The 20,021-nt window shown below is 39.8% G+C and overlaps 1 protein-coding gene across 5 annotated transcripts in view; it reads left to right on the top strand.

The window, feature by feature from the left end:
* The window catches only part of PMS1 (PMS1 homolog 1, mismatch repair system component), a 43,885-nt gene that overhangs the window by 196 nt on the left and 23,668 nt on the right, over positions 1–20,021 (top strand). For 4 of the 5 annotated variants that reach the window (XR_014616319.1, XM_084209623.1, XM_084209622.1 and 1 more), the window contains exons 2-5: positions 2,145–2,291; positions 5,968–6,150; positions 8,092–8,194; positions 9,294–9,457. Coding sequence is in view for 4 of the 5 variants with exons in the window: in XM_084209623.1 (XP_084065749.1) it covers positions 2,160–2,291; positions 5,968–6,150; positions 8,092–8,194; positions 9,294–9,457 (582 nt within the window). In the remaining variant the exon portion in view is untranslated. Of the gene's footprint in view, positions 1–25; positions 158–2,144; positions 2,292–5,967; positions 6,151–8,091; positions 8,195–9,293; positions 9,458–20,021 lie in introns of those variants that run through there. The other variant, XM_084209625.1, reaches the window with a different exon arrangement.

Here is a 20,021-nt window from a genome sequence, read left to right as displayed (position 1 = left end):
CCGCCTCGCTGAGGCCGCGCCGGGGCCGGGGCGCCGCTTCCCGCGGGCGGCTGGGCCGGGGCGGCCCTCGGCAGAGGCCGGGCAGGCCCCGGGGAGCAGCGGGCGCCTCGCCTCTCGCAGCGAGAACCGGGAACTGCGGACGGCTCTGTGGTTTGGGGTAAACTTGAGGGCCCGCAGGGTTTATCTGCAGCTTTTCGCCCCTTTTTTTGTCTCGTAAACCGAATAAATGCCTCAGTGCGTGCTGAGGGAGGGCCTCTGAGGAAGGCGGTGCTCGGAAGGGGGGGCGGGGTTCTTACTGTGGCTCCAGACATCTGTGGGGCCGGAACCGTGAAATGTAGGGGGATTTTATTCCCGGTTTAGCTGAGGATGTGTAGAACCGCAGTTGTTGGCATGTCGGACATGTCTGTAGAAGGATCCAAGGGTTAGATCAGTGATGGGGCTCCCACGCAGAAAATGCTGCGCTTTCCCACAGAGCACGGCTGTAACGCCTCTGGTCCGTCGAGAGTTACAGTAGTAAGGTGGCTTGAGCTGAGGTACTTGTCTCTTAGCTAAAAGGCATCGTGGGTTAGGTTCCTTTCCATGGGTAAGACGTCCCAGAGGTCCCTTTGTGCCTCCCAAGAGGTGTTCCCGAGATGTGGCCAGCGTTGTGTCCCTCCATTGGGGTCCAGAGCAGGGGACGCCACACAGCCGGGAGCTGATTCCTCTCCCAAGCTGCCTGCGTCAGTCACACATCATAGAAAACTTGCCTTTGAGGTCTCCAGCGTTTTTGTTTTAAGATCCTCCCATATCTTAATTAGTGTATTTTGATGGAGAGACATCCAGCTCCCATCTGACTTACTCCCATGAGTAAATCATGAAGCAGTTGATACAGGAGTCCTGTACAGTGCATGAATGCCTCAAAACCTGCCTCTCTGAACACGTGTAAATGATATTAACATCGGCCTGTCTTCAGCAGCGCACATGTTCTCCCGCTCCTCTTGTTTTCCAGTTGGTGGAAAAACAGTTCATTGGCTCCTTTTACCACATTTGTAAGGCAAACTCCCTTTGCAATGTAAATAACAATAATAAAGAGAAACCCCCTTTGTAGCTGTTCCTAGAAAAGTTTCAGTGCTGCTTGTGCTTCATAATACTGTACTCCCTTCCCCTGCTGCCCCCAAAGCCAAGTAACAACATTTTTACTTAGTCTTTTATGTTTAAAGGTAGCTGTCTTCAGAAGGATGTTGAGGCATAGAAACGTCCTGTAATTGTAGTATCAGCAGCATGCACCCTGCAGGGCTGTGATGCTTAGGGGTGTTGGCTGCAATCCCTCACCAGGACCTGGCTGTGTCAGGGGAAATCTGTGTTTGTTTCATTCCTCCACGTGTGCTCATATCCTTGGAACAGGTGCTGAGTGTGCAGTCTGTGTTCTTCAGCAGATACCTTGGACTGAATCAATGGGAAAGCCAGGACTGCCAGGATTGTTTGCCTTTCAGTGTAAATAGCATTATATAATATAAACTAGAGAAGAGAAGAAACCTGTCTGGACCATTCCCCTGCCTCTCTCATATATGTATAAAACTGTGGTTGAATTCTTTTGTGGCAAGCTACATGGATCAGCAAAATAGTTTTCCTGGGGCTTGGCTGTTTGTGTCAATGTAGGTACTTAAACAGAAATGCATGCTAAAATTCACAGATCAGTGTACAGTCTCTTCATGGGAGAGTGTCTCTATAATATAGCAAGAATTTTATAACCCTTTGTATTTCCAATAATTAAAAAAAGAAATCTCCACTGGTTTATAAGGATCTGCATTTTCAAGTGAGAGAGTGAAATAGAAATAAAATGACCTGCCTGAGGGCACACAGTACATCAGATCAGAGAGGCAAGACTGTAACAGAGAACTTTTTTGGGTTTGGTTTTTATTTTTGCCAGTAGATCACATTGCCATTGAATATGGCTTTTCCTCAGCACCAGTGTGTTGCCTCCCCATTTCTCCTCCGACACCTATTGACAGCAGAGGAAGTGGGTCCTACTGTAACTTGATAATTTCACTTTCCAGCCATAATGCTGCATTTTTCTACATTTCAAATTCCTGTGAAACAGTTTCTTAGAATTGTGTAATTGTAGTGTTCCTTTTACGTTATTTTTCTGTTATTTTTCTGTGCAGCTGAATCTTTCCACCATGAAACAGCTCCCTGGAGAGACAATTCGGCTCCTTTCAAGTTCTCAGGTGATTACTTCAGTTGTCAGTGTGGTGAAGGAGCTGATAGAAAATTCCTTGGATGCCAGTGCTACAGGCATTGATATTAAACTGGTAAGTCTTTCTCTCAGAAATAACTGGATATAAAATAAGATGCCAATAAAATTGTTCCATTGCAAATGTGATTTTTGAGGCTATTGTTATTTGGGGAATGGCGCTGGCTATTATATATTTAGATGTATATATTTTTACCTCAAGTAGAAATGGTACAAAATTAATTTCCATTTGGGTTTTTGAGGCCCTGCTCTGAAACAGTAAGGCATATTTGTGCTTCGGAGTGTATTATGGGGAAAAAAACTGTCAGCTTTCTTAATCTTCCTTTTCCTATGTAAAATTTATGTTTTCTGACTAATAGCCTGTTTTAAAAGATGTTGGATTAGGTTTGTTTTAGGCTGACATATTTAAGTCTCATTACAAAGTATTGTAAGAAAGGTGAAAATGGAGACAGTGAAAAAGGTTGATGGCCATTCAAAACAAAAGATATTTTTGTAATACAAATTACCACCCTATCTAATTAGCATGGTGAATTCTGGCTACTTCTAGCTCTTTATTTTTATAAGCTGTTCAAAAAAATTGACATGTCATTCAGGGATAGTTTCTGACAATAGAAATTACTACTTTTAATAAAGAATTTGAGCCTTTTTTACCCAACATTGGGTGAATGGGTAACTGGTCAGCTCCTCTTGCTGTCCTATTTCTGCTTTTGCAGTCTTTTGTCAGCAGCTGTATAGTAGCAGTATCTCCTGCTTAGTAAGAAAGAAGTGTTGCTATATCCTGTATGTATGTATGTATGTATGTATGTATTCAGAATAGTACCCAGTTTCCTTTCTGCAGATAACAGTGAATGCATAGGATATTCTTGAATTAAGTGTTAGACCAATCCTCTTAACTAGGAGAGCAATTCATTTTCTCCTTATTTCTTTGTCTATGTTTGCTGTATTTTCTGAATGAGTCTGAAAGCATTCTCGCATGTTCCATGTGAGAATGCTTTCCTGTAGATTTCAAGGCATATGTTTCTTATTGCTTTGAGTGAGCTGAAGATGTTCTGTCTTTGCTATGGTCTCTCATAATCTCTGTCTTCTCAATATTTAGATTGCAGAGTATCTTTCTTCTTGAGTAACTCCAAAGTGAGTAGTGTGTACACAGTTGTGGGGGTAAAGGGTGTGGGGATCAGATCCTGGGAGCTGATCAGTAACTGCAAGGAGTGAACAGAAAGGTTTTGGAGTGTTCCAGAATGGTTGGAACAAACTTTGCAGAGAAGAGAGCTAACTAGTGTGGGTTTCACAGCACAGTAACCAGCTTTGTCCCAAATCAATGAAAAAAAGCATTTTTAACCATTTTCAGTGCATGAGTCATCTGCACTACTCTGGCATTCTTGTGTCAGTCCAGCCAAATCCCGAACACTGTACTTACAAACAAACAAACATGGCTTTACAAAAGTTGTCAGCAATTGAAAGAAATTTGGTGATTGTTTTTCTGTGGGTAATAGGGGAGAAGAGGAAACCTGCAGTCTGTACAACTCTAGACAGTAATATTGTAAAACAATGGATTTTTTTTTCTGGTAGTCTTTAATGGGAAATTAAAATAACTCTGACCATGTAATAGAGGTCAGTGACCACATTAATTCTGGATTAGTTCAAAAGCATAACAGAGAAGAGAAGAGAAACTTTGAAATTCCATTTTACAGCTTGAAGGGTTTTGCCTGAAACTGCAGCATTTTCATTGTTTTAATCTTTTTCAGCTGGAATAGGAGGGCATAGTTTATCCAATTTGCTTGAGCAAAGATAAGAATTCCTTTCTGACAGACAGATATTACCCTGAAGATGGAATGGGTCTCAGATAAGAGTCATGGCAGTGGTGAACTATAGTGAAAAGCTTTGGCTGGTGTTTCAGTCTTGATTGGCCATAGGTCATGTTATTTGGCATCTTTGCACTGTGTACCAAAGCTGAATCATACTGATTGGCATCAGTGACCTGGCAGAGCAACTGAAACATTTCATGGGTTCATAAACTTGGTAAGAGTCAGCTCATGAAGGAGTGTGTTACAAAATACAAAGTTTAAGCATATTTACACAATATTTACATAAAACATGCATCTTAATTAATAAGATTAAGAAGAGAAGGAGAGAATAATTTATCTACCATTTTGATTCAAGATAAATCTCACTTTTTTTAAACAACTAACTGGTCAGAAAGTAAAAATTAGAATGGAAAATAGGGGCTCATTGTAAAATTCTCAAACCTTTCATTAGCACATACAGCAGCAGGGTAGAGGGCTTCCTGCCTCTATTTCCTTTTGGTTTTTTTGTGCTCACTTGAGGTGTATTGCTGAGTTGTTTTGCTGCCCAGTGGGAAGTTGACTCAAACATTGAGCAAAAGCATAGTCTTTCACCTGAAGACAGCTTTTGCACCATGCATTAAAACAGAAAGTGAAATGTACCCATATTTCTATTGTTTTTTGTGTATTGTGGTTTGAGCCTACCCCAGAGTCTTTTGATGTTTCCTAAATCAGATTGTGTGAATGCAGATGGTTTCTTTAGATCCCTTTCTTTTGTTTTTGATTGCATCATTTTTTTTGTACTTCAAGAAATAACCTTGTGAGAGTACATTTTAATTTCTCATAACTGTTTTCAACATAGACCCAGGTAGGATAGCAAAGTTCTGTTTAATCAACCTGCTTTTAGTGATCAACCATCACATGCTCTGTCCAGCATCAGTGATGGCAGCCACTGTTAGATAATCTTTCTAAGCAAAACTACTTGTAAGGTCACCTAGATGTATTACACACTGCAGCACATTTTTTTGTTTGTTGCATCATAATCTTTTCAAAGAGCCAGTCTTGCTTCTGTGAAAGAAGCTTAGTTAGTGATCCTGCAGCTCTGATTACTTTCTCCTTTTGGTTCCTCCAGGTGCTGCTCAATTTTGCAGACTATAGTGTAGCAGGAAAGAAGAATTTTTTGCTGCACTTGTTTGAGATGTTACAGAACCTAAATTTCATCTTTTATTTAGCTGTTGTAAATATCTGGGCTTCAGAATTTTACCCTATTTATGCTGGTGCTTACTGGAATGACAAATTTAAACTGGAATTCAGTAAAAGTAAAGGTAAATCACAAAGATTGAACTTTGCTTCTGTGATGGCTGTTTTAAAAGAGCCTCTGGGAACTTTTACTTCTTTTTGTAAAATACTGTATCTCTTTAGAAACTTTTTATTACCCTTACAGTTCATGCCTTGCCCCATATTAGAATTTCAGCTTCTGTGTATTGAACTTGGAAAGCAGAACTTAGAAAATGTAGTAGAATCACATCTATCAAAATTGAAACTGAAAATGGTGTGAAGTGAGGGTCTAGTGAATTCAATGGATGCAGAACTGCATTCAAGTGATTTCAAAAAAATCAATACCAAGTAGGTACAAGAGGTGAAAAGAGACAAAAAAATCTTCAGCTTTCTAGCTATAGGTCTCCTTTTGAGCTTAGGTTTTGCTGTTTCCCAATCACAGGAGATTAAGTATGTTATTTAATTAGAGAAACCATCACTATTATCCTAACATGGTATATTTTTCCTTTTTTTTTTCCTTAAACAGAGACATTTAATGGTTGCTTAGGTCCTCCAAACAAGCAAAGCTTCCACTTCTGTATGTCTAGTTAGAAGCTATAACCTTAGCTGCTTCAAAATTACATCTTATTCAATTCGGTTGTTTTACTGCTCCTTTGTGTTTTGTTCTTTTTTTAGGAGAATTACGGGTTTAGCAAAATAGAAGTAAGAGACAATGGCAGTGGAATCAAGGTTGATGATGTCCCGGTTATGGCAATCAAACACTACACCTCAAAAATCAGCTCTTCTGAGGACCTTGAGAGGCTGACAACATATGGTTTCCGTGGGGAAGCTTTGGGATCGATTTGCAGCATATCAGAAGTGAGCACCTGCAATAAATGTGGAGCCTTTGTGTTATGATTTTTGTTGCCTGTATGTGTTAATGGAAGTTTTATTCTGTGCAAAGAGTTTAAATGTTCCAGTGACTTGCCAGGGATATGCTTGTGTATGCTGCTTTTCTCCCCAGCCCCAGAAGCCAAGTCATGCAAATTTCTTGTTTGTGTCAGTCCTGCCTTTCTGTCACACAGGTCACAGCAGTGCTCTGTTTATTTTGCTTAGTCAGAACAGGTAACAGACAGATTGTGTTGTATTTTCTTTCCTTTTGTGTCAGGGAGTGTCATGTCAAAGAGTATGGCTGGCTTTGCTACTTGAATAAGGGCCGATCAAGAAAGGAGCAGAAGGTGATGGCCAGGAGGAGTAATTTCAGGGAACTAATGGCCCACATAGCCACCATTCCAGTAATGACTTCTGCCTTGTTATCTAGGTGATCAGCAGTCATGGGATCTTGCTGGGCTCCTTATTGCTCTTTGACATGTATGTGACTGCAATTGCACAAACTTTGTCCCTATGAGTAAACAGGAACCTGCTACCTGACCTATCTGAGTCTGAGCCATGTGTTTGTATTAAGAGGATTGGCAGTGTACTGACATTTGCTACTTAACTTGTTGGCTAAAAGTAAATATGTTTGTTCAAAACCTGCTGAAAAGTGTTCAGGCTGCTGAAGGCACAGCATCTGCCAGATCTCTTTTGCTCTCCCTTTCTGAATTCATGCTGCACCAAGGCCAAGTTTTAGGTGCAAGTCTGCCGAGGATTAGCTCATGCAGGAAGATACCAATGCCTGTGTCTGGTTGGAAGAATCAGCTGCTGAGCTCAGGAGAGATGATGGTACAGCTTCACTCCTTGGTACCTTGGGCTGCATTCACATTGCACTAAGCAGGAGTGAGTTGTGTATTTGGATGGAGATTTCCAAAGATGCTTTCGAAAATGTTGGTGTTTTGATAGATGATGACAGACCTCAATCATTGGTTCCTTCTAATGACCTCTCAGAGCAGAATGCCATCTGTTCAGAGCTTCTAATCAGCTCTATGGTACGTTTCATAAGAGATGGGAGGTGTCCTGAGTGTATGAAGTGCTTTAATATGTATTACTCCTTGTATCAGTAATTATGTTAATTAACACTCCTGGCATTAATTGTGTTCTGCCTACCCAAACTGCCCCCTGAAATTTCAGTTTGAAGGTATTTTGCTATTAGCCCTTAAGTAGGTCTGCAATACTGTAATTTCCAGTTAATCAATTATTGTTTTTGTCTCCAGGGGCATGACTGAATGCTGAATGATTTGTGTGAGACACTAAAATAAACCAAAATATCCTGAAACTCTGTATGTGTGTTAAACTGTGTCTTCCAGGTGGTTAAAAGGCAGTGGTTCTGTTACTCACAGTGTTGGTAACTGAACTCTGATTTATGACTGCTCTTGCTAAAGCAATCTGTGAATTACCTTAATAGCTTACAAAACTTGCTGTGACTGATTGCCAGATATGTTTAGGTGTGGAAAGAAAATACATTGTTTGTTTGAGAGTAGTCTTTAAGTTTATGGAATCTCACATGGATTTAAGTTGTCATAGTGTGTTTGTCTCACGGAGGGTAAAAATGCAGAACTGTCAATTGATAAAGTTTACTTAATCTGTGCTAGAATAGAAAATAGAGCAGTGTGTGTTGTAGGTAGCAGGAATTGCTGTGTTTTGTAAATCAGCATGGTAGACATGCATTTAGTTGAATAGCAGGAAACATGCAGAATAATGCTGAATGTTTCTGTGCCTGTAAGAAATACCTGTTCAAGAAAAATTTTATAAACTAATTAAATGTAATTATGGTGACTAAAGTAACAGATTGGTGTGGTGAGTGCTAGCAAAGCTTATCTAAGCTCATTCTGAACTTTGTCTATCCCTGATTAACGTAGGCTTTTTTTACATCACTCTCTTCAGGTTTTGGTCACCACAAAGACAGCTGCTGATGATTTCAGCATTCAGTATGCTTTGGATAGCAGTGGACGTGTAACCTCTAAAAAGCCTTCCCATCTTGGGCAAGGTAGGCTATCACTGTTCTGGTGTTGCAAGGTGACAGGTGTATTTTGTGTTTCTCTGAGGCTCTATCTGATGTTGAAATACCTGTTGAGTACTTAAAGGCTAAGTATGAAATCTTTGCAGCTGTAAACATTTCATGCCTTGTGTCTGAGAATGTGTTGTCATAGCATAAGAAATGATACGTCTTGGAAGTTGTTCTGGATTGTAATTATAAACTAGTTTCTCCTTCTCTGACTCACTTCTTCAAGCTGACAATGGAAATAAAACCTGTAAAAATTAAATGTTCCAAGTCTGTGTAAGTGTATGAAAGATTTCTTCAAGACCAAAGTAATGTTTCTGTATGTAGCAAAATCCTTGCTTAAAGGAGGAGGAGTTGCCCTGCTGCCATCCATAGGAATTGGTGGAAGCAGTGTGGCTGTAGGGCCAGGCAAAGTCACAGATCTTTCTAACCTGCAGGAAGGGTGTGTACCTAATTTTTACTAAGGATTAGTAAAAATTAAGATTTAGCCTGTATAAAGCCTCTATATAAGATTTAGTCTGTAGCCAGAATGCCTGTCTTTCATTGAAATTGTTGAGTTCGCTGGCATATCTAATGCTTTGCAATATCCTTATGGGCTAGGAATTCATGTGGTTGTGTTGGTAGATGAATATTCCTCCTCCTACTGTATACTGTACAGAGGTATTCGGCACTTCAGGTACTACCCTAAAGCAAATGCTTGTGAAGGCCCTTGGTGAAGCACAGTGTTCTTTGCCTCCAGATACGTGTGATTAGATTCTAGTCTTTAAATTAATAATTTTGCTAATGAAAGCTAACTTACGCATTGAGACATCTTTATTTAGTGCTGGTTCTTGCTGTTGTTAGTGTGTATGAAAGAAAGCTTAATGCTGCTGTCAACTCTAAATAAAGGAGAAGAATCAAAAGTCTCAATGCCTTTTTGGGAGGAGTGACTGCTAATTTGGTATATTTCTTCTCATGCTAATAACCTGATTCAGTGCAGCGGCATACAAACCCGTCTGTTTAAGTAAAAATAGTTTCCTCAATATCCAATCAGTGATTTGCTTTCAGTGTAATTTCTGCTTTATTTTTTATCACCTTCTTGCAGGTACTACAGTAACAGTCCTAAATTTGTTTAAGAATCTTCCTGTAAGAAAGCAGTTTTACTCAACTAATAGAAAATGTAAGGAAGAACTGAAAAAAGTTCAAGATCTACTGACAGCATATGGTATCATAAAACCAGATCTGAGGATAACATTAACACATAATAAGGTAATAATGAGGTTTTTTCTGTCAGCTATCTTAAGGATCAGTTTCTGATGAATCCATGCAGTTCATGTAATACTTACACAAAATCTTTCATTCCTAAAATTTTTCTTTCGTCATGGCTTTGTTTTGGACTTCTGCTTACTTTCTCCTTTCATAGGTGTATATTTTTAATGGTTACAGATTTTGATGTTAAGCTCCTAAAACTCAGTGTCAGGTATTTTTAGTCTCTTGCAGGAGATGCCTGGCTAGATATATGAAGTATAAAAATTATTTTACATGCTAGTGGTTTGTAAAGATGGTAGTGATGTTTTGCAAACCAAGTGAGACCTTATTAGACCACGGGGCCTGATAAAGTATTAACCAAAGTGACCTGAAAAACTTGCAAAACTTACTATTTTAGGCAGTCTACCTGGATAGAAGCTATAGTTCATACAGGCAGCTTGCTGTATTCTGAGTCATAAGAGCTCAGTACATAAAAATGATTTTATTTAAAAAGGCTGGAAAGTTAAAAACAATTTGTGTCATTGGTGTGAGAACAGTAACATGTTATAACAACAACAACACTTAGTTGAGCTAGTTGCTCTTGGTTAAACTTGGGAGGATGAGTGCAGGGGTTACTTGGATACTTTGACTTCATTGCATGCTGAATGGTAATTCTACATCACAGCTACAGAAATGACATGTTGAGCAGCTCCCCTTAACCTAACCTAAATTTAACAGAACAGATTTCATTGGCTGTACCCTGGCTTTTTACACCTCTGAGGGGGAGGCTGTGCTAATGAACTTCCAAGCCACTAAGTAGAGAGTGACATCTCGTGGCCAGATCCCTCAGTAATTCTGTTTCTGTTCTAAAATAATGCTGTTTGTTGATATTTGTCATGCTCACTGAGACTTGATCAGTTACCCCATCAATCAAGCATTCACACTTCAGTTCCTCTGCAGTGGGAGTAGGAAAAGGCGCTGTACTTTTCTGAAATGACAACAGATTTCCCATACTCCTCTGGACTTGTTTAACTGCTTTGATTGTATTTTTGTCTGTATTTTTAAATATCACTGTGTAGATACTGTAAAAAACTAAAGCTAGCTACAGAATTAGTATTTCAAGGCTGAGACAGAGTAGTTATTTGCAGTCCTACTTTGCTGAGGTCCCTGAGAATTTGAAACCAGACATCTTGGGGGGTGTCTGCCTCCAAGATTGTATTGAGCTCCTCAACATATTTACCAGTGGTTCACAGTACTGATGTTGGTCAATAAAACTAATTTGTCATCTTGGTCGTTTGTTTTTACCCTCTTCCCTCTTCAACAAGTCACTAATGCTATTTTCTTTATGTTATTTTGATTTCAACCCTTTGATCAGGCTGTAGGCTATCTTGGGATGGTTTTTTCTCTGCTTATTTTAATACAATGGCAGTAAGGTCCAAGAAGGTGATTACGTGTATTTTTCCCAACACTTCCTGCAAAAATGGTGTGAAGGGTGGCATGATAGTTGCCATTGCACGCTGGGGTTTTTTTTAAACCTCACTTATAAGTTTCAGAGGTACATTCTTCAATACCCAATTTTAGGAATTATATGAATGGGTAAAAAAGTTTCATTCATTATAATGATAAAGATGATGCTGGGTTTTTGTATTTTTCATTTTGCACTGCCAGCCTTTTGTTCGTTTTAATTTATTTTTTAAAAAGAGGAAAAGAAGTGAGAAAGTGCTCAAACCGTTTCATCACAAGAGGTCGCTCAGTAGCCATTGCTGAGACAGGAAAATTAAAGGCTTAAGTAGACAGAAAGTGTAGTCTGTCTCTGTGCCTGTGGAGATGCTTTAAAATAGTCTGAAAGTTAAAAACTGAACTGAACTTTATAAAATCTGTATTCAGATTCCTGCCTTTCTGCTGCTGTTGGCATTCTGTGCAAAATAAAAAGTCACCTGTTGTATCATACCTTTTAAAAGATTTGAAATTCTGAATTTCCAGTGTGTAGCAACTTGCAGTAGGTCAATGGTGCATTTGTTTTAAGAATAGCTTTTTTTTAATGTAACTCATAGTTAATGTGTTCATTTAAAAGACAAATTGTATATGCAGTCATTCAGAGAACTTCTTAGAATCCCAAATTCTTGAGGCTGAACTAGTACTTTGTGTTACAATGGAAGAAGGTACACATTGAGAGTACAATCAGGTTCCTGGGCTTAAAAGGGCAAGAAGATAGCAGAGATGAACTATTACAAAAGGAGACAAGGAAAGATGGATTGAAAGACTAGAAAAGATAGTAAGTGAAAAAAGTGTAAATAAAAATGTATTTCAAGGAAATTTTCTAAATAAATTACAAAACTGATACTTAAAAAAAAAAAAGCCAGGGCAGAAAACAAAACTAAAAACAACCCTCCACCAGAAAAACCAAATTCTCTCCAGTTTTTACAGTCCTGTATTTTAAATGAAGTTGAAGGAGAATGGTGGGTTGGATGGGGTTTGAGAAACTGGTCTTGAGAAAGGTGCCCATGGCTGGGGAGTTGGACCCAGATGATCTGCAAGATCCCTTTCAACCCAAACCATTCTGTGATTCTGTGAAAGCATAGTCCTGGCTTTACTGGGGAAGAATGTAGTAAGGCTGAAGCTGCCATAAGGTGTCTGAGGTTTGACATCTGAAAATGTTGCCTAATGAATTCCAGCAGAAACTTATTTTGAGCTGTTGAAATATAGATTGTTTTAGGATGCATGCTACATTGCATGGTGAATTTCCACCATGTCTGACTGTATTTTTCAAAAGGTGTGTGTCTTATGCTTTTGAATGAGATTTCCAGAATTTTTTTCTTCTTCCTACATTTCATGTCTGTGTTAGTTTTGAAAATATTGATTGCTGTTAAGTGTGGTTCTCCACAGAAAAGAGCCACCTCTTCCAGCCTTTGGTTGATTTTTAGTGGGTAAGAAAATAGATATTCTGTATTCCTCCTCAGATTTATTTATTGTGGATTCTCCATCAGTGGCTTTCCAAGATAGGAAACACTCAATTGCTCTTTCTGCTCAGAATGTTTTGTTTGCATTAGCAATAAATAATGAATCACTTTGCAGATCAACCCTTGAGGTACTATTGCTATTTTGACAACTTGGATTAGCTAGTGCTCCTTCTTTTTATGAAGGTTTATCCTGCCAAGACATTCTTTGAATACTGATAATGTTGATCCTCTTGCCAGTATGGTTATGTTAGAAAGAGGTATTTTTCTTCTTTCATCACCATGTTCCTTGAAAGCATATTGAATAATGAGACAGCCAAATGGAAATAATTTACATGAGTATTCAGCAAGTTTATTTAAAGTTAATGTTATCTGAAGGCGTGTTAAGAACATTTCAAAGTCAGCTACTGCTTAAACTGCCTCAAACCCTTCAGCCCCAAATGCTGTGTTCTAGCAACCTGTGAGCTCTGGCTGTGTTTTACCCAAGGTGGTAAAACACAGCTTTTAGTAGTTCCAGCTCTTCTCTAGAACTGCAGTTTTCACACTCTTCTCTGTTTAATACCAGTAGCCCTCAGCTCAGTCTCTATAAACCACTGATGTTGAAGAAATAGAAGGGTATTTCATCAGTGTTTTGTAAGACTGAGGAATGATTTAATTCTGTTTCAGTTGCCTTTATTCCACAAATGCCAAAATGAGCAAGGACACCCAGTAGCTATACCTATTTTAACAATATCATATATAGTAGAGCCAAAAAAATTTCAGCAACAGATGGTTTAGATGGTGCCTATCAGCAGGTCATGCTGTGCACAAGTGGTCCCATGTCTTGTGCAAAGTACAGATGGGCCATTAGTAGGCTCAGTAAATTTTCCAGTTCCTGTTGAGGAAAACGTGGCATAAGTGATTTTTTTTTTTACCAGTGTTTTTCACACATAACATTTGAAGCTTGGTCACATGCAGTTCTGCCTAAAACTTTCTTGTTTGTTTCTTGAGAGAGTCGTGAGTCAGAACTTTTGGATGCAAAGTCCGTTTAAAAAGTCTTGTAATAACTGTGGGTAGTAGTCTTCCCCAAAACCTCTTTCGTTGGTAGAATTGACTTAAAGGATGCCATCTTTGTTTTCTTTACAGTAAGTCTCCTCTATTTTCCTAAGTTGCATAATCTTAACGAGCAGTATTTATGAAATAATCCAAATCCAGGTTTTTTTTCTGTGTCCCTGTCCTCTGTAATAAGTGTGGATTTTTAAAAAGTGAGTGTGTTAGGGTAAATTTACCATTTTTAATAATGTCAGTATACTTTTCATTCATTCATTGTGCTTCCAAACTCTGCTGTAGCTGCATGTTTAAAAAAATCTGAATTGAACAGAAATAGCAGCACATAAACTCTATCTTGAATTGGAAAGACTACTCTGTTTAATGTAACAATGATGAATTAAATCCTTCCTTAATCTGTGTGTCTTAAAATATAAAGAGGAATTATGATTAAGAATCTGCAGTGCTCTGCAGCCAGCATGCTTCCATTCTAACCTGGAATACAGCTCAGTCTTTGCTTCTATTCGTTGTTCAGTGGCTTTGCTGAGAAAGCCAAACAGAGAGTTAATTATGGTGTTTTTTTGTGCTGAGGACACCTGTCCACTAGGAAATGCGCTGAGACCCTCAACTCAATTTACATCAGCTAGAGAACAGCTGCCAGATGGTAACTACTTTTGGTCACTACCAACCTGGTTGAATTTGAACTGGTGACCCAGAGGTGAAATGCTTTATATCCTATTACTAATTCCTTGAGGTTTCCAGTTTCTCATCCATCACTTTTTACAAATGACAGCACAGTATATGTCAAAAATCTCAAAACAATTACTGTTTCACATATGCAGTGTGTTGCAGAATGTGAGATGTGCCTTTGCAAGGCTTTTGCACTCACACTGACGGCTTAAAAAGGTACATGGAAAAAAAGGATGTTTCCAAAGCTGCATGGGAATTTTCCCTCTTCTTTAGCAATGTACTTTGTCACTGTTATATATGTTCTTTTTGTTAACTGCTGCTTTATGAAAGGCCTTAAAACCTCCCTTTATTTAAATAGAATTCATTGTGATGTACATTTTCTGAATCACAGTTTAGGATTGAAAACTTGGTTTTGACAGTAGTTTGATTGTTTAGGAGGCTTTATTTATTTATTTTTTTCCTCCTGCTAGGGAAGTGGAATTTAATAGAATCTTAGAATATCTTGAGTTGGAGGGGACCCACAGGATCATTGAGTTCAACTGCTAGCTCTGCACAGGATGCCCCAAGAATCCCACCATATGTGTGAGAGTGTTGTCCAGATACTTCTGGAACTCTGTCATGCTGGGTGCTGGGACCAGGCATGGGGAGTCTGTTTCAGTGCCCAACCACCCTCTGGGGGAAAGAACCTTTTCATAGAGTCTGAGAATCATTAAGGTTGGAAAAGACCTCCAAGAGCATCAGGTCTAACCTTTGACCAAATACCTCTGTGCCCACTAAACCCCACTGTGAAGTGCCACTTCTGCTCAGTGTTTGAACACTCCCAGGGATGGTGACTCCACCACTTCCCAGGGGCGCCTGTTCCAATACCGAACCACTCTTGCAGTGAAGAAATTTTTCCTAACACCTAGTCTGGACCTCCCTGGTGCACCTTGAGGCCGTTTCCCCTTGTCCTGTTGCTGCTTGCATGGGAGGAGAGCCTGACCCCTACCTGGCTATGACCTGTGAGGCAGTGAGCAATAAGATCTCCTCTGAGCCTCCTTTTCTCAGGCTAAACACCCCCGGCTCCCTCAGGCTCTCCTCATCACACTTGTGTCCTAGCTTCATTGCCCTTCTCTGGACACACTCCAGCACCTCCATGTCTTTTTTGTAGTGAGGGACCCAAGACTGCACTCTGGACATGGGGTGTGGCCTCACCAGTGGTGAGTCCAGAAAGACTATCACTGCCCTGGTCCTGCTGGCTACACTATTCCTGATAGAGAGCAGGGATGCCATTGGTCTTCTTGGCCATACGCTGGCTCATGTTCAGCTGCAGTCAACCAGTGCCCCCAGGTCTTTTTCCAGTGGGCACCTTAATAGCCACTCTTCCCCCAGCCTGTAGTGCTGCAGGGGGTTGTTGTGATCCAGGTTCAGGACCTGGCACTTCATCTTGTTGAACTTCACACCACTGGCCTTGGCCCATCAATTCAGCCTGTCCAGATCCCTCTGCAGAGCCTTCCTGCCCTCCAGCAGATCAACACTCCAACCCAGCTAGATGTTGCCTGCAAACTGGCTGAGGGTACTGGCTCAGTCCCCTTCTCCAGATAACTGGAAAAGATGTTAAACAGGCCTAGCCATGATTCTGACCTCTGGAGAGCACCGGTAGTGACCAGTTGCCAGCTGCATTTCATTCCATTCTCTACTACTCTCTGGACTTGGCCATCCAGACAGAGTGCATCCAAAAAGAGTGCACCTGTCCAAACCATGGTTTCTCCAGGAGAATGCTGTGGGAGACAGTGCCTAGAACTTTACTGGAGTTAAGGTTACATCCACAGCCTTCTCCTCATCCACTAGGTGGGTCACCTGGTCATAAGAGATCAGGTTCCCTGGACATCCATGGCTGAACATGTGTGATTAAAGCATTCAAAAAGCATGTGACTCTCAATAGTCTTTGGAATTCTTAAAAGGCTTTGAAGACAGGTGTTACCACATGAAGATCTTTGGCTCCTTGTAATGTCTGTTAGCTCCTCTCCTAACTCCCAAATGCAAGCATTTCTCCACTGTGTCATGCTCAAGACAGTCTTTTTGTTGGGAGAGTACTCTCGTGTCATGAAAGGGAAATCTGAGTAAGGAATACACTGGAATTTGTAGAATGAACAGTGCTGTGGAATATGACTGTCTTTCAACAAATCCCCTAATAGCTCTAATATGCAATGCCATTGGGTAGACAGGTATGTAGCTGCATCTCATGAGGGGGGAAAACTGGTGCCTTGAGTTTCTGTACTGGATATCTCCGCTGGTAATTGTCCCAGCATCACATACAAATGGAGGGGGCAACTGATTCCTTAGGGGTGAGTGTAAAATATCTAGGAAAAGAATTGATTAGTTGCTTAATTTTTTTATAAGCTAAATTGAAAAATTTTTGTGATTTCTGTTTTCAAGGGCAATCTGTGTAAGGGTTCCTTAGTAAGGTAACTTACCACTGGTTTTAAAACAGGACACCAGTTAAGGCGTGGAGCTGAAAAACAGCAGCGCTTCTCAAGGCTGGCATTCTAAAGAATGTGGTGAGGAATACACATTGATCAGTTTTGATCTTAGCAGACAGATTTTCCTCCACTGCAGAGAATGTGCCAGCCCTTGGAGCTAGGTGTCTGTGCATCATTATGATGAAGAAGTTATAGACACAGTATTGGAGGATGTGGTTTTGTTTCCCTTGGGCTCAATTCAATTTTGGGATATTGCTGCCTAGTTTTGTTTATGTACTCTCAACAGGTAGGCAGCAATGCTTCCAGTTGAAACCTAATACGCTATTAGGTTTTAGGTCAAGAAGCTGAGGAACATACTGGCCCAAAGAGTTAGCTGCAGTGAGATCTCAGATGCCAGGGTGACAAGATTTTTGAAGCATGTAGCACAAAACTAGAGAGACTGAAATGCAGTTCTCTTTTAAAGAGCTAACTCAAGTTACGTTACCAGCCTACAGCTCATGTACAACAGCTTGCTCAAATAGACTTTTACACCCCCAAACCTTATTACAGGATGAATAGTATGACTGTCATGAAATAAATAAAGAAAATAGGTGGGGTTTGGGTACTAAAAGTCTACTTTTAAGTGTACTGCCATTATGTAGTAATAAGGCAAGTGGAATGAGTCAGTTTAACTTTCAGCATCATAATTGTGCTGAAGTGGCTAGAGTTGGAAACGGCATCTGGTCGCAGGTCTAATTAAGATTTTCCTTTTATCTGGGATTGCAAATCACTGTAGCTGCTGGTAGAAATTCTAAAATATAAAGGATAGTTAGGGATGCAGAGCAACTGGGTTTTTTTCCCTGTTCTTCCTTAAGGTCTTCGAAGAAACAAATACTGAGCAACTCTTAATTCTCTCTAGTCCTGTATAGCAGGCACCCCAGTGGGAAGAGGTTGCACACTCCTTCTCTGCACTTCACACATTTTTCAAGGAATCCTCCTGCAATATATGTGTTCATCCTGAAATAACAGATGCCTAGTCTGTGTGCACATGGAGTCATACAATCATTTAGGTTGGAGTGTACACTGTCATCCTCCAAAAAACTATGCCTCCTCCATGGGGTGGAGGAATAGGTACACGCAGACACACACATCATTATGTTCTGCATATGTGCAATAGATTTTAGATGCATTAGGACATTTTGTAAGATCTGGATCGTGCAATCCGTTTCAATGAAACAGAGAGGTGGAATATATTTGGCTAGCTCTTGCAGAATCTAAGATGGGCCATATGTAATAATATATCTTTGAGTAGGCTGTTTCTGCAGCGTCATCATACTGACTAGAGTCAGATTCTTCCTTGGCTCATCCTAGACACCCGCTTTATATGACCTAGAAAAAAATATGGGGGGTGTGTGAGAGGGGTGTATTTTTAGCTAAACTAAAGGGTATAAGCAAAGTTAAAAAAATAGGGTAATGCAGGAACCTCATGGCAACACTTTCCAAAATAAATGAAATGGAACAGGCATTGTTTCTCTGATTTTTTCATGCCTGTTGATACTTTTGGGGAATATAGAAAAATAATTTTCTGTAAATTACCAGCTCTTCCTATGTTGTTGCTTCATAATGTGCAGTCAGGGCTGGAAATGAATACACACTCTATTCTGTCTTTATAGAAATTTAGGAGTTGGCATGGCCTCTTTAGTTTGTGGCTTTAATTTAACCTACAGTGGTAACTATTTCCTAAAATTCTGTCTGTAGTACTGAGTATCTGGTGAGTATATGACTATTTAAAAAACTAATCTGAACCTATGACAGTATCTACTTTTCGCAAGTTTGCATTTAATAAATTCTCATTTTTCACAGCTTTCTTAAAACCACCTTACTCAAGTGATCTTTTCAAAGTTCTGAGTATCAGCCATTTGAGCAGGTCAAGTGGTGTAATAACCTTGGATTAATCAGCAGCTAAGATTTATATCTGTACCTGCAGCATCACACTAGGATACCCGAAAATAAACAGCATGATGTTTATATTAGTCATGTAACAAGTGTCTTTCTCAGTTTGGTCACATGCATTTAATTTAAAATACATCCAGTAAAGAAAAAACTCACTTGGCACTTTCTGTTTCCATTTTAAGTAATCAATTTTAAAATAGAAACAGTACAGGATATGTTTTATAAGAGGAGCTATAAAGAAGAGGACAGATTCTTTCATCACTCCAGAATGTCTTTGAGGAGGCTTAGAGCAGGTGTAAAGGAGAGAGGCTGAGGCAGCCCTGGGCTGTCCTTCACCTCTGCCTGCTCTGGAGCACAGGGGGACTCCCTGCCAGAGCTGTGGACACCCGACCTGTGGCTCTCCTCACTCGTTTCTTCTTCTCCCCTTTTTCTGTTCCCTGCCCCTCGATGTAAATTGTGTTTTATGTTTGAGGGGTTCACCTCGCTGTGGAATAACCAAGCTGTGATCCAGCATGTGCAAAGGGCTGTCAGGCTGCTCTATAGGAGATGAATTACATTCAGGCAGGACTAAAAAGCCCCACTTCACAAATGCTGTAGAAGGTAGTAGAACTGGAAAATTAAAGATTTGGGAAATAGTTTAGGGAAATAGTCTCAAAGCTTTACAATTCCACCTGTCCTGTAGGAAGGGAATATCATGTTCCAGGAGAACTGTGTTCTTCTGTGGAATTCACCCCTGAAGGCCAGCAAATATTCCATTGGACAGGTGGAATTTTAAGGCTATGTATAGCATTTCTTGAGATGGGTGCTCGTGTATTTTTTGCTCTCTCACCATCCTTTCACTTAACAGCTTGCACTTAAATACTGTGAGCTCATTTTGAATTTATTGGACAGCTAGTACCTACTGAAAGTATAAATTTCAACACCGCTGTAACATCCAATTTAAAATGCAACATGCTGCATTGTTTTTCCTTTTGTATTTAAAGGAAAACATTGAATACACTCAGGAAACTAACAGTGGCAAAAATGAAGTGGACCTGAGTGTAGCAGTCTCAGTTGCCTAGAAGCAGAAAACCAACCAAGGATAACATTTTTGTTGTCGATACACAGCAAAGAAAGTCAGCAGATTCTGAATTAAATTTGTGACTATTTGGCATAGGACTTCTCATTAGTGATAGACAAAATTTCACTTCCCAAAGTAAGTAATACCTTCTGTATGCATAAGTGGACTTCACAAGTAACTTCTGTTGCAAGTTGCAGTTCATATTGCCTTATTGTATTTATTAAGTCTTTGTAATTATATTTCAAGATGTGTAGCTAATACAGCAGATGGTCCTTCATCCTTCTAACTTGTAAAAGTTTTCATTAGACAAATAACTGCTTTCCTAATATATAGTTCCTTAGAAACTGCTTTTCTTTCTAAATGGCAGGCTTATCATACACCTAGAGTATCCAGGTGAGAGCTATGGATGGACAGCTAATAGCCTGATTTCTACTGAAACAAGCTCTTTTGTACAAGTA

This window comes from Fringilla coelebs (assembly GCF_963513975.1).
Source record: "Fringilla coelebs genome assembly, chromosome: 7".
Taxonomy (NCBI): Eukaryota; Metazoa; Chordata; class Aves; order Passeriformes; family Fringillidae; genus Fringilla; species Fringilla coelebs.
Note: the sequence above shows the minus strand (reverse complement) of the source record. Positions and strands in the feature narration are given on the sequence as shown.